This window comes from Anoplophora glabripennis, unplaced genomic scaffold (genome assembly GCF_000390285.2).
Source record: "Anoplophora glabripennis isolate ALB-LARVAE unplaced genomic scaffold, Agla_2.0 scaffold40, whole genome shotgun sequence".
NCBI classification, from domain to species: domain Eukaryota; kingdom Metazoa; phylum Arthropoda; class Insecta; order Coleoptera; family Cerambycidae; genus Anoplophora; species Anoplophora glabripennis.
Window position 1 is genome coordinate 477510 of NW_019416268.1, and position 20138 is coordinate 497647.

Sequence of the window (20138 nt, forward strand, 5' to 3'; positions counted from 1 at the left end):
AATACATAATTCATTCAATTCATAGATTTTTTTTAAAGAAAACATTAAAACAGCCTTCAAAGATATTAAAATCTGTAAGCACATGATTAAAGGTTAAAGAAAAACTTATTTTCTCCATAAAATTCCAATTTCTAGACAAAAACATTAAATTAATTCCCTGAAATCAATTTTTTAAACCAATTCCGGGCGTATACATTTTAAATGAAACACAGAGATAGAAATGATAAAGGAACGCCCCTTTATCATGTCTATCTCTATCTGTAATTACCTTGTCTTTCTTCCAAAATTAATTCTAAAGATTTATTGACATTCTTAATCATTCCATTCATGTTTGACACGAACTCAAATTGATTTTTTTTTAACCCTGCCGTCCGATGAAATTAAAACAAAAACGGTCTTACAACACATCACCAATTTAGTGCTTCGTATCTGTTTGATGGAATCGTAATTGTCAGATCCATTAGAGTTTCAATTAAACCCCATCGTTAAACTAATTGCTTAATAAGCGTGACTAGAGCTGCTGAAATTATGATTATGGGGGACAATAGATTCTGAATTACCGCTATCCAAATATTTCTAAACATTTTAGAATTATTCGATAATTTAGTAACTCTTGGTTATTTTAGTTGGATCTACTACTCTTAAAAGCGTTTTTGTGCTGCCGCTCTAGAAAATGTCTCTTTCCGATCACTTTTTAGCTCGCAAAGTGCGTTGCTGCTAATCTAATCTAGCGGAGAGGTCGGTAAAGTGACAGAAGAAATCAGTAAAGTAACTTTGCCGAACTTTTTAGCATTGAAAATAGTATCTATCACTGTTGTCTGACAGTAGAAGATTTTGACGTTGTGATACATATTTTTACAAGACTCTTAAGTCGTTTAAAGATGAATAACAATGTAGGTGACGAAGAAAACATTCCATTCGGTATTAAGGAAGCGACTACTGCTGAGAGTGATGCATTATTACCAATGATATCCAGAAATAGGTATGAAAAAGCATATTATGCTTTTCGACGAATGGTGCGAAAAGAAAAAAGTAATGGTAGAGAGTAAATGGAAATGTTCTATTAGCTTATTTAACTGAAAAACTTCACTTCAAGTTTGAAACCTCGTGATGAAAGAAAGTCTTCTATCGTGACAGAAAAATTCTGTTCAGAATAAAGTAAACATAGCAAATAAAATTCTTAATGTAGAAAATAAATAGAACCAACCTGAAGTACCAGAAACGAACCCGATATTATTGATAAAAGTATAATTCCTAAATTAACCGGAATATCAACATTTAATATTGTACTTTGCAGAACTGCACTTTCAAATATTACTAACAAATAAGTTATATTTCTAATATAAACTTGTGACTAATATTTTGTACTATTATTGTCAAATTAGTATCGGCAGTACAAAAATTACTGTACGTGCGACACTCAGAAAGTCAGTTTACAAGGCAGTCATGCTTTTCAGGGCCCCGCCTTCAAGCGTTGCCTGAATCCTGCATGCTGGATTGCTGCCCCTGTAAAGTGCCACTTGGCACATAAATAACTATTCTCATAGGCTTGATCTCCACAAGTTCAAAATACACAGAATAGCAATAACCAAGAAAAGTGATTTTCCGAAAAATCCCTTTGAAACTAGTCGCTGTAGGTCATGGACTACTAACTGAACCATTTACATAAATGGTCCAAAAAGTACATCTAGAAGGCTATTAAAAAGTCGATCCTGGTTCCAAAAAACAGAAAAATTGGGTGGCTTAATCAGCCACACTGACAAAAGGAGTGTATCATTTTTAATTTTTTCTATCCAACTAATAGTTGGTGTTAATGTGTATTAACGGATTAAAGGATTAACTGTGGACTTTTAATGATACGAACACCGAGGATTACCTCTAATAAATAGCTTATTGCAGAACGTCGATAATGATTTAGTCCGAGATTAAAAAACGCGAGGATCGATCCCACAGTCTTCGTCCGTTACTGGAGAGCCGCCCATGGGCCGAAGATAAAATCGCACGTAATAATTTACCGCACGAATGCCGCCGGGGAGGAAAAGCGGTTCGGGCTGGAAATTTTACAAATTTATTCGCATAAATTTCGGCGTTTAAGTCCAACCGCCTACCTCGTGTCGTCAGGACTGACGGCTGATTAATATCGGTTTCGCATTTATTGCCTCTAATTCGGTGTTATTAGTACTATTAGACGGATTAAGATTTAAAGAGCAAGCAGTGGAATAAGAGCTTACTGTCAATTTGGTATTAGTAATGTGTAGTCATTAGAAGTTATTTCATTCCATGACCATATCCCAATACAAATGTGTCCATAAACGCTCAGTGTGTGTAACACACTTTTTCATTTCTTTTGACTGTTGATTTAGTGTTAAAAATAATATCATTTGGCTATACTTACCAAGAGAAAAAAAATAGATTCTAGACATCTTTTCCCCTTTGCTAAGACCTTGTTATTTTTATGTAAGCCTGTATACAGGGTGTCCGGAAAGTATCTCCTAATCTCTCGGGAGTGTATAGGGGAGGTCAAAATAAAACTAGTCCTTCCTATAATTTTTTTTCCTAATGTGCCCCCTAACGGAGTTATGGGGGGTCAAAGGGGTACCTAGAAATTAACGTTTAGGGTTATAACTTTGAAACCACCCTGTATATTTTAATAAAATTTTCGTACGTTGTATTACACATGGAGCTCTACGATTTGATGCTAAAATCAACTTTTTGCTATTATCAGGTGTCCAGAAACGGACTGGCCCTATCACAATTTTTCTCAAAATTTTGACAGAAGTAATTTTATCAAACTGAAAATATTATTATTAGATACTCTGAAGGTTTTTCTTTAAAAATGGTACTCTTTATTTATTTCGAAAAAATGAACGGTTTGCGAGATAAATCGGTTTTGAAAAAAATTGGTAACAAATACAACAACAATTAAAATTTATTTTTTTTACATATTATTTCATGCATTTAATTTCTTTAACTTTATCAAGTCCAGAAATCTTTGAACGGGTTGGCTATACTTTATGAGCAAGTAGTGACCAATTAAAAATAACATTTGAAAAATAACTTACTTACAAGACATGCAACAAAGAACATTCAACAATGAACAAAGGTACCTAAATGTTACTTCGGTAGATGTTCAAAATGAGCACCCCGTACTTCAATGCACTTTCTAATCCTACGAATGTTTTCCCGGTGCACTTGAAATAATATTCCGTGATTATTGCGGAGATGGTCACAGTTCTGTGTTAGCCTCAGCAGAAGTTCCTCTCTACTATTTACGGGTGTTGAATAAACGTTATTTTTTAAATGACCCCACAGAAAAAAGTCTAATGGGTTTAGGTCGGGCGACCTAGGTGGCCATAATACAGGTCCGCCTCGACCTATCCATCGATCACCAAAAACATTCGTCAGATGTTGACGTACTAAACGATCAAAGTGGGGTGGTGCACCGTCATGCATGTACCACATTTCAGTTCTTATTTGAAGGGGCACTTCTTCTAACAAAATATTTAGATTTTCCTCTAAAAATTGCAAATAAAGAGCACCATTAAGTCTTTGCTCCAGAATAAATGGACCAATCAAATGATTCCCGATAATGCCAGCCCACACATTCACCATAAACCTTTGTTGGTAGCGAGTTTGAACTAAAGCGTGAGGGTTTTCTTCATCCCAGACATGTAGATTATGCGAATTAATTATGCCGTCTCTTGTAAAACCTGCTTCATCGGTGAACAAAATAGATGTACCAAAATTATGATTCCGAATATGATGCTGTAAAAACCAATTGGCGTATTGAAGTCTTTTTGGATAATCATCTGGAGACATAGCATGTACTTTTTGGATGTGGTACGGGTAAAGCAATTGTTCTTTCAGAGTTTCATGTACAGCCCATTTTGTAACATTGTTTTGCGCCGCAAGCTTCCTTATGCTATTTGAAGGATTATTAGCAACGTCTTCCAATATTTGTTCCTCTACATGAGGGTCTCGTACTCTCCTCGGGGCTCCTGCTCCACCACGGCGTGGCAAAAAGCTTCCTAAATAAAGGATTCGGAAGAAATTAGTTTCACTAACGTTTTTCACTATTTTTTTTTACCTGTTTCTCTTAAACTACGATCAACTCTTTCAAAAGTTTTTGGACTCGGCAAATGTCGACCCGGAAACCTTTCCTCATAAAGTCTTCTTGCCTCCACGGAGTTGCATAATGCTTCCCCATAAATTAGGTGCATATCAGCATATTCTGCACAGGAATATTCTTCCATTTTTAAATGTTATTTCTAACGGCTTAAAACGAATACCACAATAAAATTGAATTTTTATTCTGTCACGCGCCTTTGACAAGTACTTTAAAATCAACAGGGTCTAACAACGAAAACAATAGAAAAGAACTCCATGGAGACAAGAGCAATAATAATTTGTAGATGTATTTTGGTCATAGATGTTGATTTTACAAGAAACGGCATTATTCATTCCCTTAATTCACCACCAGTAAATGTTTATGGTGAATCTGTAGGCTGGCACTAGCGGGAATGATTTTATTGTAAAAAAATAAATTTTAATTGTTGTTGTATTTGTTACCAATTTTTTTCAAAACCGATTTATCTCGCAAACCGTTCATTTTTTCGAAATAAATAAAGAGTACCATTTTTAAAGAAAAACCTTCAGAGTATCTAATAATAATATTTTCAGTTTGATAAAATTACTTCTGTCAAAATTTTGAGAAAAATTGTGATAGGGCCAGTCCGTTTCTGGACACCTGATAATAGCAAAAAGTTGATTTTAGCATCAAATCGTAGAGCTCCATGTGTAATACAACGTACGAAAATTTTATTAAAATATACAGGGTGGTTTCAAAGTTATAACCCTAAACGTTAATTTCTAGGTACCCCTTTGACCCCCCATAACTCCGTTAGGGGACACATTAGGAAAAAAATTATAGGAAAGATTAGTTTTATTTTAGCCTCCCCTATACACTCCCGAGAGATTAGGAGGTACTTACCGGACACCCTGTATAGGTATATTAGTTTTTCCAAGATATCCATCCTGTTCTGCTAGGTATCTATTTGATAAGTTGTTTGATGGCATTTTGTTAGCTTTTGCACAATGCTTTGCTGTGCATGGTTAGTCTTCATTATCGAATTTTTCGGTCTTACTTACTTTTACTTTAATATTGGTTACGTTCTTTGAGTTGTTCTACCAGACATTTAATTTTATATTCTATATTCTCTAAGGTTTCCATATGTGTTTGATACATTTTTTACTGCACTTTTTAGGTTCGACGCGTTTCCAATCTTATAATTAGACCTGTTCTACATGGTTGGAGTCTTTATCTCTGAATTTTCCTGTCTCAATAAGTTTGAGTTCTTATGTGTCTCCATCAACAAAAATATACTTCGAACCAGTCATCCAAAAGTGTATGTGTGACTATTCCGCAAAAAGATTAAGTCGTCAAGTTTAAAAATTGTATCGGCTTGACCTTCTATGACTTTATTTAAAATTTTGACGCATGAGAAATATTCCCAACACAAGTAGCTGACTTGAGGCCTGCCTGAAAAGAGAGAAATTTCTCTAATCAATCAAACAAAAACGCGCCAATCTACGTCACCCCGTCCACTGATATCTGCTTTAATAAATAGACGGTAATTAAAGTCCATCAAATCGTAATGCGCCTAAATTGGCCTGCTCATTAGCGGACCATTTGATGGATGAATTTTGCGAAATGAGTTCGTTCGCGAGCGCTTTGGAAAAGCTGACTTTCGACACGCAGCGTAAATAAACAAAAGTCGGCAAGCGTACCTCTACTGGTTATGTTAACTAGTTACGAAATATGCAAAATAAAGTGGCATTAATGTCGAAAAATGAGTTATTTAATATGCACGGGTACCAGGTGTCCGCTGCACAATCTGAATCGTTTCATTTGAGGTCAGTCGAAAGATTGGTGAAAAGTTAATATTAGTGTTTTCTGAAAGAAGGCGCCTTTTCTCGGTTCTGTAATCGAAAATATAGCAGTTTTTTGACAATTTTATTATTTTTCTATAATTCTCAAAATAAGATAGCAAACAAGTATGGGAAACAACAAAATTTTAACTTAATTGCTGAAAAGATATAACTTTATTATATTTCAAATCATTGCTTTGTAAACGTCCCCTATATGCTGGTCCAGTTAAAACTACATCTTAATTCTTTCAAGCACAGGCAGGTTTTAACAATGACTTTTTTCTTAATATATTTTTTACATTCTTGTTAATTTTTCTATGTTAAACGTTTAAATGAGTTTAAAATAAATTATAGGTTCTAAACTACGAGTAATTTTCTTCTATTCGGTATTATCTCAAACATGGTGAAGTGACCTCTTTCGATTTCTAATTTTTTTAAAGTGAAAAAGTACGGTTGTAGAAATGGCATCGCCGCACTGTCGGTCGGCGACGCCGCCCCCCGGGGGTAGTATGTCGCTTCCGCCGCAGTCCCCCACGTCCCCGCAGCGCCCCAAGTCGCTCATGGAGAGCCTTCTGGTGGCCAAAATGGAACAGGTGACCCTGGGCCACCCCGGGCGGAAGTTAGTGAGGACTGATAGTGCCGATTCCGGAAGTTCCTTCGGATCCGTGAGTTCCGCCACCAGGAGCGACGTGTGCAGGTGCGACGACTGCCTTTTGGGCATCGGCGACTTGTGGCAACAGGAGGCGACCGAGCAGAAGAGAAAAAAGGTATTTGAACGGTTTTTGTGATCACACGGTATAATTGTATTGTAGATTAAGAAGTTGTTGTGGTACAAGTTTTTAACTACAAATTTTTAGGGCGAAAATAACACTTCTCAACAAATTAAAGCATTTATTATGGAGGTATAGCAATTATAAATAAACTACACCCAACATATTTATGAGGGTATAGATGCAAAACTCACATTATCCATAATTTTTCGAAATAGAGTTAGTGACGCTATCTTGTTCATCGCGTTGAACTACACCATTTTAAAGTTTAGAAGTGGTACAAACTCACATTTTCATATTTATTTTTAAATTGTGAAATCTGTGAATTGTTTCAAAAGTCACATTCTCCTACGATCAGAAGTTGCTAAAACTCACATTATCCATATCCACCAATGAAAAAGCTTAAAGCGATAAACGAATAAAGCCGACTGCCTAACGAGAATGTGACTTTTGCTTCTCTTATTTTCTCGGGTTTTTCTATTATGTAGAATAATTTGGAGCAAAACTACCATTATCCAAAAAGTTGTATCAAAACTCACATTATCCAAAGTTTAATTCACTTTCTTGGAGTCAAATATTGTTGTGCTGTCATTTCACCAATTAAGAACCCAATTTAAAGCTCTAATACGTACAAATACAAAAAAAATTAGAGCCTTAAGTCACTTGAAAAGTGATAAATTAGTTATTTCTTCTTCCTGAAAAATTAAAAAAAAAATGGATAATGTGAGTTTTGCATCATATTTATTGAAGAAATAAACAAATTCAGGATACATACTTCAAAAACGTAGAATATTTAAAAAAGAATGTTAATTTATATGAAGTTTCTTCCATAGTCGCATTCAGAGGTCTGGTTACGAACCTGACAGTAATTTCAGGACAGATGAATGAAATAAATAGTTACAAAATTATAATTTCTCGAATCAGTTTCAGGGTCCCTCGAAAGCATCAGAACAGTTATAGAATATATCAAAGTGCATAGAAATTCCATTGGAAGGTATTGAAATCTTTCAAAACGGTTTAATAATAATGCAATAAAATACATCTAGACACTGTGATCTTTTGATAAAAAGATACATAGAACTTCTAAAGTAATTACAAAAATAGCTATTTTGTTTTGTTACTGAAACCCTGTCAACCAGTGTAATAGAACTTTCCTTAGTCCATATTTCATTTAGGCACCTTTTTTCAAGATGTGTTAAGTTAAAATTAAGAACATATTTTTATTAGTAACTCGGCTGTTTTTTCTATCGAAATTTTGAACAGTTTTATCCTATGCCAGTACTTTTTTGTGTAATTTAGATTAAAAAAAATTGTCTGTGAACTAAATATTAATTTTAATAGGTTAAAGCCACAACTATTCTAGCATATTTCGGTTGTCTCTCTTTAACACAACTCCGGTAGAGGAGGTGGTATATCGTACGCATATTGAAAATTTAATAATCTTTAATACTGATTTTTTATTTTTTAGTTTTAACATTGGAATACAGTTAAGTTACATTAACTAAATTCAGAAAACATGACACTAAAACTTTAGCCATCAAACCCGATATTTCAAAATACACAATTTTTTAAGAATGCATCATATGCATAGCGTAAACAAAAAGTAACTGATATTTAAAGAAGATGCAATATCTCATAAACATACACCAAAATTTTACAAGAGAAAGAAATTAAAGAGACAAACGTTTGAAGGGACAAAAAATATTTTTGAATTATAGGCGTGCATAGAAAACAGTCGCCAGGGGACCAATGACTACAACAACCCCATTGGGGTTCAACGTACACAGGGTGATTTCACTTTAAATACAGAAACAGCAGGAATAGATTAGTTGTCAAAATATAATAGACCGGGAGATACTCGTAGAAGTTCAACGACGTCTTTCTCGTTTATGCCTTTTATGGTACTGAAAGATACATTAGAGACAAGTAAGATTATGGAAAAAAACCAGCCGGGACACCTATGTGGAAATTTAATTTTCTTTTTCCGCAGCTTTTCCAAAGCCCAATTTTCTTTAGTCCTTAGTAGGACTGATGCCAATGTTTTTTTATGAGCTTTTCGAATATAATAATGTCATATTTCTAATTGGCATTAATGAGAAATTGGTAGATAAATAAAGATGTTTTTCACATTTTCTTACAAAGTTTTCCATTTTTAGGTCACTTGCGACACTTATGCCAAAAGCAATAATGACATAAGACAAGTAAAAATATAAAAGTTAACGGCTTGATCTATTTATTTGTTACACCCTGTAAAAAATGTTTCAAATACTTATAGAGTTAATAAACTCTACCTGAAGCTATATGGAAAATTATATTTTCAAGGATTTTTAGAATTCGTTCCTAAAGAAAATCCATTAAATAAATATATCTAACCAGTAGTGTACCCTCTTGGACATGTTAAAACATCATTTATATTTCTAACTACGTCTCTGTGTATTTACATTTACCAATTGGCATTTATTATAATAAATAACGACCCGTAATGTGTACTATAATTTTTTAAAGCCTGCAGCCAACTATAAAACCCGTTATAAGTAAAAGTTGCCGTAAACAAACTCGATATTAGTGCGTCGTCCTTGCGCGGCGTGGCGCCACCTACTGTAAATGCATTATTTTCAGCCTCCTAGGAAGCCACTATCTTTACTTAACGCGATAAGTGGCGCCCTCTGCGGTACTACCTATGAAATAGGTTCTAGACGTAAACGAAATCGACAGAGTAGAACATACGTACCTGATTTGATTAGTTAGTTAATCGTATTCAAACAATACACTTTTTTGTTTCTTTGAAAACAGACGTGGTCTTTAATCATTTCAATTTTGATTTTAATAAACATCAACAGTTAAGATTCTTGTCTGCGAGGTGAGAAATCTTTTGCATACCTAAATTTCTGGTATCAAAAACCACTGACTCCATTTGATAGGTTTTTATTTGGCCCCTGAAAGTTATATCTTGAAAAATAAAGGAGATACTGGCAACCTGAGGCCATTTTCAAGTTTATCGTACTCGATTTAGTGTCACGTAATGTTTGGAAAATTCGTTCAATATGCCTCTGTTGGGAATTATTAACATAAATAAATAAATAATCGACCAAATTATTCAATATTCTCGAAGTTGTCGAATTGATGATTAAATGCCACATAAATTTTAAATGACGTTGTACAATTGACATTGTTCATTGTTTTTCCGATTAGGTTAATTTTAGGAATATATTACATCCAGTGTATCGTTTGCAAATCAAAATTTTATTTGAATATGCATGAAATGTGTACCTATTCCTAATGACTCACGACACTGTACTGAATTAGCACACAAAAAGGTAGTGAAACGAAGTTCACAATTTTCCAACATCGAAGAGTTAAAAACAATTAAAACAACTGTAATCAATTTTTTCTTTGGATGCATCTCTTTGAAGTCTAGAGCTTTCGGCACCTGCGTACAGTGGCATATCATGTATTGTGCTAAACGGGTATTTCCTTGGGGCACCGATTTAGGAGAGTTCTTTCTTCACATCATCTTTCGAACTATCGACAAACAATTCAATTTTTACCATAGATTCTTGCAGAAGAATAAATCAAGTCTTTAGCGCAATTTCTTTGATATTTAATTTTGCATTAGGTAATAACGTTTTGAAAGAGCGTGAATAATTGTGAAGAAATATTTATACAGGGTGTGCCAGCCATAATTGCTTATAATATTGTTTATTCATACGTATGGAGTGCAACAGGTTAAATGACCCACAAGAGCATTCGCATTACATCTAATTAAAATAAATGCATCAACACAGTAGCAGTAAAGTAATATAAAATATAATACAAATACATATAAATATTCTATGATTCTCCAAAGAAATCAGCTTAAAATGTTGGCAGACTCGACAATAATCTTTTTCCATAAAGTAATTTATTATTAAAAGATAAATGTTTTATAAATTTATTTGGTATACATTTTCTCTTAAGATACCCTAACATTTTACGGGTATTAATAACTAATGTCTCTATGTCAAAAAGGAATTTGAATCAAGAATTACCCTTAAATATTTAGTGTATGACATCTTAGTTCAGTTTATCATAGTCAGATGGATTCTTTATATTAATATGCAGGGTGATCACTTCTTATGATTAGGACTTTAACCATCGATAGATCTCGTCAAACTGATATCATTTTGAAGTATACACTTTTTCTTCCGAAGGTTTCCTTCTAGAGATTAAGCTCTTGAAAATTTTTTTTGGTTTTTATTTATTTTTTCATAAACTATTTTTCTCAAAAACCAAGCATTTCATTTAAAAATAGTAAGAGTAAGAGACCTTTTTGCTCTAGAATAAACTGCAATGTGAAAAAATATATTAATTTTGAAAAATATCCAGTGGCGTACAAATTATCTTAAAAATAGGAGTTATCAGAGCCCATTACGGACGCGTATGATTGATTTATTTTCACAATAATTTGTAGAGCTTTTCATTAGTACACTTCATACTAAAATAAAATAAATGGCTTTCATGGTCAAAAATAAATAAAAACTATTTTTTTTTTTTCAGGAGCTTATATCTCTAAAAGGAAGCCTTTGGAAGAAGAAGTGTATACTTCAAAATGACATTATTTTGACGAGATCTATCGATGGTTAAAGTCCTGATCATAAAAAGTGAATCGCCCTGTAAACTTTAAGATATACAGCAGAATTTTAGTATATTTACATTCTCTAATATTATTTTTTAACGATACAAGGGAGGTTATAATTAACTGTTTGAGGTACAGTGGGGTAGTGACTATTATTTTTCAATTGCCACTGAGATGTAGAAACGATTTTTTATAGTTAAAATTTCACATAGGGCTACCACTGTATAACTAAATATTTCTTCTATAAAAAAATTGAAACAAAAAATACTTGTTGCAATTTTTACTTATTAATGTAGTTGGAAATATTGCTAATAATATGACAATATTTATTTTTGAAAATTTATTTATTCCAACTGAACAAATTTACTCACACTAATTTACTCAAACCAATCGCCGATTATTTTCTTTGTTCGAAACTGTAAATTGAGGTTCTCTATTTTATAGTGGATTAAGTGTATTGCAAACGTACAGGCAAGGTAATCTCTTAAAGCCATATCTTGTTCTGAATCTCCACAATTGTTTTTCGATGGATAATCAAATGCCAACGCTGACGGAGCGAATTCTTATACTAGCGACGCACAATCTTTCTACCACGGCTATGTAGATACTTAATTTTTCTAATATCCCTGGTATCTCACATCGTGATTATCATTACGTGCTTGCGGTTCGTCCAATGAAAACAATGCGCAATAATTTAAATGTAAAACATTTATAACGACGGCCTTAATAAGGCTATTATTTTCTTGAACTCGGTCTATTATCCCTCTTTATTCTGTATAAAGACGTAAACGATTACTCAGTTCTCTAAATATTCAATAAAAATCGCCATCCATAATGCAACATCATGATAAAATTGACTGGAACTGCACTTGGTTTTTAGTTGTATTAAATCTCCATTGCGGAAATTATTTCCTCAAGTAACTACAGTGATGAATTTATTAGAGTTTATTGATGATTTCTACAAGAACTGCATATACGTACCGTATTCTCTTATACACTTGAATAGTTGTACCTGCTATGTGCTGGAAATTCGAACGGTAAGTGTGTTGGGAAAAATCCAACGAGAATAAGATATTATTCCGATTCATTTTGACAGAATATCTGTATTGTAGTTCCATTGATAGCTCTATTTCACCATTATTTCTTAAAATAAATATTAACTGTAACTATCATTTACATTATTTATATTATGGGTGTCAAAATTGTAATATTTTTTTCACATACTCCAAAAAATTGAGCATAAGAATGAACATATACAGGATTCATATTGTTTTTTTTTTATATAAATTTAACTTTAATCTTAAATTTCTATTCTTGGAAAAAAATAGAATTCTTTATGATGAACAGACGTAAAACTGCAAGATTTTGTTTTATTCCGTCACTTCTTCGATATACTTGTCTGGATTACCTTCAATACAACTCACATAATAAAAGTGTAGATCCCTAGATCTGAGCGAGGTCCGGAATATTTTCAAAATTGCAAAAATGTTTAAAATTTTAAAAAAATCTATTTTATCCGAGTATTTTACTTATATCTTGGAACCTATGCATTTTGGAAGAATATTGAAGAGGAAAAAAGTTTTAGAATTGAATTTTACACATAGACCGATCAAAATAACTCATTTAGAGGGAAAAAAAATTGTTACCTGCACTTTTATAAGTGGAAATGGCAAATAATAAACGAAAAAAAAATAAATACGTGAGCAGGGGCGGCGGAGGGTTGATTTGGGGGGTTGAAAAGTTACGAAAAATTGTATCATTGGGATTTCTGGCGAAAGTTAACGTCAAACAAAAGTATCCAATACAAAAGATGTAGATCATGTAAAAATCTACAACTTTTGTAGAGGTAATTTTTTAACAACCTCAAAATTTCCGAGAAATATGCGAAAAACAGTTTTTTTTCTGATTTTTCGTTTTTTATTTCTCATTTCCGCAAAAATAATTTAATTTTGACGAAACTTGGTGAAGGTATACCTTTCTGTCTTAAATAACCTCAAATTTTTTTTAGATAAAAAAAATCAAGAAGATTCTGATATTAATTTTTTTTCGGCCTGAAACACTTTTTTTTTCAAAGAAAAATTCTACTTGAGAAAATCATCGTACAGAGTTCTGCCCGTAATCATTTTCGTTTTGACATATACTTTTTGGTGAAATAAAAAAATCTGTAATAACAGTTCAAAAACATGCTCAAAAATGCAAAAAAGTAAAAAATGACTTGCAGCAATGAATTTTTCAGTAATTGTTGATAATTTGTTTAAATTTAAAAAAAATCAAAAACAGACTACATCATTCAATTGTACGGAAAAAATACAAAAAAACTGTCTCATTGTTTGACCCAAAACTATTTATGTACAGTATTGCTATAAACATAAATCGAATAGTGAATAAATAAAATAAATATTTTTTTTCCGTGGGATCGATTAGGTACTTATTTTGACCTCTACAAAAGTTGTAGGTTTTTGCATGATCTACAACTTTTGTATTGGATACTTTTTTGTTTGACGTCAACTTTCGCCAGAAATCCCAATGATACAATTTTTCATAACTATTCATCCCCCCAAATCCGCCCCTGGTCACGCATTTATTTTTTTAGGTTTATTATAAGCCCTTTTACCATTTCCACTTATAAAAGTCCAGGTAACATTTTTTTTTCTCCAAGTGTAATTTGGTTGGACTAACAATATATTATAAAGTAAAAATGTTTAAATTTATTACCGATGTTGCAAAATAGCAATAATTGATGAAAAAAAGGCAAAATAATCAAGTGTTTTGGATATTTTTTTTACAATATTTTAATTACTCCGAGGGCATTCTAATTTTGTTAACAAAACTTTAGAGTATAATAAAACAACACACCAAATTTCATTAAAATCGATTCGATAGTTTTCGCAAAATAATTTTTTGAAATAAATTTTTCTAATTTTCAAAATGTTGCACACACCCTCAAATAAAGCATCTAGATACTTGAAAATTATAATTAAATATATTCATATTCAGAGTGTTGAAATATATACGTAAACAAATTTTTCCATTGAAAAAATGCAATAGCATAGGGTAAAATGTACAGTATATTTAATGCATAAATAATAAACTTTGTCCAAAATGCATAGGTTCCAAGATATAAGAAAAAAACTCAGATAAAATAGATATTTTTTAAATATTTTAAACATTTTTGCAATTTTGAAAATGTTCCGGACTTCGCCCAGATCTAGGGATATACACTTTTATTATGTGAATTGTACTGAAGGTATTTCAGCAAAAATTAGCTTGCCCCCTCTTACATCCAAGAAGAGGGATATTTCGACAGATCCGCCCTGATCTGAAAATGACTTCCGTCCCCGCATAAGTTTCACTAATATCAGGTCAGCATCGGAATTTGGCAGCATAGTGGCTGTAGAGGGGCGGAAACAATGGATGGATATTTCTGAATTCGATAACGATTCGATTAAAAAAATAATCAATTTTCTTAGGTATATTGTCGAGAATAGGATGCCGTTTTCTCTGTGTATCAGATTGTCAGTTATTGTTGGAGTACCGCAAGGAACCTGTATTGGACCTTTATTCTAATTTTTTTGTATTATCTTCTAGAACAAGTAAAGACACTATATGACCCTATGTTTAACAGTAATTTATTGATTGGAAATTAAATTTGTTTCTCACCAGACATACTGTTATAGTTTTTGTCACTCTTCCTTTACAAAAATATATAAAATTCTTCACTTCCTTGACGTACTATGCCGTTCTTCCAGAAATATGTGACATTAACAAGTACGTCAATACCAGTAAAATACTGCTTCTTGGAGGTAAATATTTTAACGAGCATATTTTTGTTTATTCATATTTTTATGTACTTAAACTGCCGTGACACTTATTCTAAAAATCAAAATGCGTCATCTCTACGCATACGAGGCCCGTAGCACGCGTCTGTGCCATTTATATATAGTTGATTAAGTAAGAATTTTAATGCCTTTCGCCTTATTAGTGCAGGGATAATAATATAAAATTTACGTGACGTATGTTCGCACCCAAACAATCGCTACATGAAATTATAATTATTTATATTTATTAATTAATTATCAATAATCCAATGCTATATAAATATTGATTTATATATGGAGGACTTGTAGACGGTCAGAAGCTTGTTGCAGAATAAGAAACATTATAGTTGTAAATACAACTGCGCGGGAGATTTATAAGTAATAAAGAAATTTATAATAGTCTGTCATAAACTTGTGAAGGTATTTTAAAACGTTTTTGAATTTTGCACAACTTCTAAAGTCGTTTTCGCATACAAAGTGTAACATGAAGGTGGGCACAAAACTTAAGAACACTTCTGGAAATACAGTGGCATTATATCCCAATCTGTATACATGAAGTGTTGCTTAGTTTTTCCAATGTTTCCAAATTCTTAGATGTAAACTATAATTTATTCTGTTGATATTTTCAGACACATGTAAAACACATTATTTGCATTTAATTTTACAAACAAATTTCTAATTTTTAACCATTAAATCACCTTTTTTTATGTGCGCCAATGGACATCTGACATGACATTTTAAAAATCTCAGCGGAAATCCTAAAACACGCAAAGCAGGCTGCGCATCTTTTACAGTCTGCAGAGTTCCTCCGCAATTCGCCAGCTGTGTGTATAGGCCAGGAAAAAGAGCTAGGAAATGACCATTTCGCGACTTTTTGCTTCGGCAAGCTGAATTTATCACTAGATGCTAAATATTATATACAGTAACAGATTAGTTTCCACAGTCATAAAATAAAAATGGGGGAAGATTGTTTACAGGCTGGTTAATTGTATAATTTTTACGTAAATTCACGTTTTTCGCTTATAGCTTTTTTCCGTTCATTTCCACGAGAAAACAGTAAAGTACCTTTTTTTCATCTTCAAAAGACCTATAGAACTAGCCCTCGAGCGTCAAAAAATATTGATTAGATCAAAAGTTATAAACAGAAGAAGTTTATTTATGACCTGAATTAAACATTTATAAACTGCGTTATTATTACCAGAACGTTTTGGCATCGCATCCTCTCATTCCTTATCACTGTCTAATAATTCACACGAAATCTGGAATCGCTAAGTTGAATAATTTACAAGTCAAAATTCATATCAGTCATATCCGGAAACCCGAGTACTTTCCCAGATAAAAATATTTTATTTGTGGAAGTATCTTAGGTGTATAAGAAATATTGTCAAAAGTCAGTGGGTCGCTTGATTTTTCGGCGAGCCGTGGCGCGGCAGAAGGGTGGGGGAAGCGAACGACAGCGTGTCCGAAGAAAATGACGATAATATTCATAGTCATGCCGTTAAAAAAGCGAAATTCGCTTGAAAATAATATATTTGACAGTCTGTAACTCCGTTGTTTCCATAAGCTTTCCGAATATATAATAATATATAATGTTAGAATCGCATTAAAAATTGTTTATTTTAACTTGACATGTTGGTAATATAGACTGATTTGTAACCAAAGGTTCCTAATGAATGGCAGGGCAACGGGGCCACAGTTTGGGTGAGAAGTGTTGATAGAGTACTGGATAGGGGTTTTAAGGGACAGATAGGTTTTGAGCTGCGTAGTGCGCGGTTGAATGTTATATTTTGTTCCGAGTTGTATTAATATTGTCGGTGATTAAAAACCGTATTGTATTTAATTGACTTGGTTTTATTTGTTTCAATCATTGACTCTAACAATAACTATATCACGCGCGTGCGTCGTATAATTCATTTTGCAACTAAGGCTAAAAAATAAAAAAACTTTCCAGGCTGCAAATTTGAAATTTATAAAAAAAAAATATAGATTTCAATGTATTATTATGAAATCTACCATAAAAAAATCAGTGCGATTGTGGAAGATGCTCGGGATCGTCCAGACTAATAATTAGTTAATTTGTTTATAAGGCCATAACCTAAACTATTCAACTTACCGATTCCAGATTTCGTGTGAGTTATTAGACAGTGATAATGAATGAGAGGATGCGATGCCAAAACGTTCTGGTAATAATAACGAAGTTTATAAATGTCATAAATAAACTTCTTCCGTTTATAACTTTTGATCTAATTAATATTTTTTGACGCTCGAGGGCTAGTTTTGTAGGTCTTTTGAAGAAGAAAAAAAGTACTGTACTGTTTTCTCCTGGAAATGAACGGATAAAAGTTATAAGCGAAAAACGTGAATTTACGTAAAAATTGTACAATTAATCACACAATCTTCCCCCCATTTTTATTACTGTGAAAACTAATGTTATTGTACATAATATTTAGCATCTATAGTGATAAATTCAGCTTGCCGAAATAAAAAGTCGCGTCCAACTCTATATTTCCTGGCCTAGTAATACACAGTTTGGAAAACGTATTCGATAAAATTCAGAATGACTGAAAACGTAAAATACCATTTTACGCACGTGTCATTTATTTTTGTGCTCGCGTTGAGAAAGGTAAAATTAAATGTTTGAGCATAACTGCATTTCGTTTATCGTCTCTTATATTTGATATTCAATTCGCTGTTTAAAATTATTGAAATGAATTTAGGTTTGACGGTTATTTTTACACAATTATTTAGGGTAATAATACTAATACTTTAACTATTTACACGTGGGTAAATGACGTGTGTAAAATAACTGTTGTTTCCCTGAAAACGAAGAATATTAGGACAAAAATTAAAGAGAAATAAAAACCTTGCAATACCATGAGGTGTACATAAAAAAGAACATTGGGGTGGAGAAGTTTGACTACACCTCTGAATTAATTATACGAAATATGTAAATTAAGAATCTTTCAGTATGTGGATGTTTCAAACATTTGCAGTTGCAGAAGTTTGCATATAAAAACTAGTTTATTTTGTTTGTATAAGATTATAAACTATTTTTTAGTACATGTCCTGTCAGAGTGCATTTACATCGCCTTTTGTTTAACGACTTTAACTCGTGTATTGCTTTTCAATTTTCTTCGATTTTAATCAGATTAACTCTTTGTTAAATATTTAAAAGATTTTTTTATAAACCTTTCATAAACACATTAGCTATTGGTAATGTGATTTAAAAATAAGAATGTTTCGTAAGCAACTTTTTGTTGTTAAGTTGACATTCTTTTGACAAAATCATTATTGTTTTATGTTTGTAAAGTTGCTATATGTGGCAATAGACTGTAATATTGCAAACAAATGAAATGATGAAAATCGGAATTGATTTTAGATCGATCATTGGTAAATAGCATGGCAAAGTAGAAATAGTAATTATTAGCTTGTTTTTGTTAGATCATATTTCCTTATACTGGTTATTTTTTATTTATATATTGTTTGGTTTTGAGGGGTAGAAGGAAGCAAACAGAATTTGTTATAAATAAAATTTAAAATTTATTTTTCAACTGAAACAATGCAACAATAACAATTGGATGGAAACACCTAACATTAACAGAAACAAATTCAATCACACTATCCTCGAACATCTTAATGGCCACCCTTCTTGTATCCCCAGTGCTTGTGTCCTTCGTGACCTCCCTTCTTTCCGTGGTGGGATTCGTGGTGGTAGTGGTCGTCATGTCCACCGGCTTCCTTGTGTCCTTTGTCTTCGTGGTGGTGTCCTCCTTTCTCGTGAGAGTGCTTCTTGCCGTAGTGACCATCGTGGTGTCCTCCCTTCTTGTGTCCTCCCTTCTTGTGGCCTCCCTTCTTGTATCCATCTTCGTGGTGGTATCCTCCGTGTTTCTCGTGATGGCCGGAGTCATGGTCTTCATCGTAGAAGTGTTTTTCCTTCTTGTATTCGTCGAGCTTGTGCACGTCATGTCCTCCCTGGGTGTGGTGTCCCTTCTTGTAGGAGCCTTTTTCTCCGTATTGGTGACCTTTGTCTCCCTTTTCGCCTTTGTGGTGTTCGGCGTGGTAGCCATCATCGTGGTGGTGGTGCTTCTTGTGCCCGCCGTGCTCTTCGTAGTGCTTCTGGTGACCTTCCTTGTCGTGGTGTCCCTTTTCTCCTTTCTCATGGTGGTGGTGGCCCTTGTATCCCTTGTCTCCCTTTTCGCCGTGGCTGCCATGGTGGTCGGAGTGGTGCTCATGGCCACCGCCCTTCTTCCATTCGTGTCCGTGACCGGAAGCGGCTGCTTCCAAATCGGCGACGGCTTCACGTTTATCCCTGGAGATTTCACGAGCTTGGGTGAGGGAAACACCAACTAAAGCCACTAAGGCGAGCACAAAAAGCCCCTTGTATGTATTCATATTGAAGTGAATACCAAGATGATTGAACTGATACTGGTTTGTCGGTGGCTGGCCTGGCTTTTATACGGTTCTCGGGCTGTTTTTCTTTTAGCGTTTAGTGAAATGGGAATTCTATCTGTAACATAGCATGTTAACAAATTGTCTATTGCATCCTGTGGTAAAACTTTCACTATTGCCGTTTTTTAGCCAGTGATGTAATCCAAATGGCAGTACTGTCTCACTTTAACAAAATTAATTTATCCAGTTGATTGAGCCGGTGCCGGTGTCGAAGTTTTTCTGACAGTTGCATTATTCTATTTACATAATTTTAAATCGATTCCGTTGGACGGAATTGGGTGACCGCTCAGCAGAGCTGCCTGTATCGAAACCGTAGCGGCCACCAAACCGTGAAAATCGATAGATTTCTTTTGCAACTTCGCCAAAACCATTTGCCGTGCCGTAGTTAGTTGTGATAGTTTAGCACGGAGAGTTGCAGGAATTTTCGGACACGTTTTGTAAGTCCTGTAGCTATAACTTAACATTCTTAGATCGCACTTAGATGTAAGCCGCCTGATATTGTTGCGTTTATGAAAATTGTTAATTTTTGTTAATCTGAGTGACATTTTGTATAATTTG

General features: G+C 33.4%; 2 protein-coding genes across 5 annotated transcripts in view; one reads left to right on the forward strand and one right to left on the reverse strand.

The window, feature by feature from the left end:
- Positions 1–20138, forward strand: part of LOC108903259 — a 171592-nt gene that overhangs the window by 106056 nt on the left and 45398 nt on the right. The window lies entirely within an intron of this gene.
- Positions 18689–19524, reverse strand: LOC108903261 (histidine-rich glycoprotein). The gene has a single exon (XM_018705368.2). The coding sequence runs from the start codon at positions 19521–19523 to the stop codon at positions 18765–18767; it is 759 nt and encodes a 252-aa protein (XP_018560884.1). The 5' UTR covers position 19524; the 3' UTR covers positions 18689–18764.

Bases quoted from the DNA above. Each gene is read 5' to 3' on its own strand.
- LOC108903261 (XM_018705368.2), bottom strand. From the start codon at position 19,523: ATGAATACATACAAGGGGCTTTTTGTGCTCGCCTTAGTGGCTTTAGTT.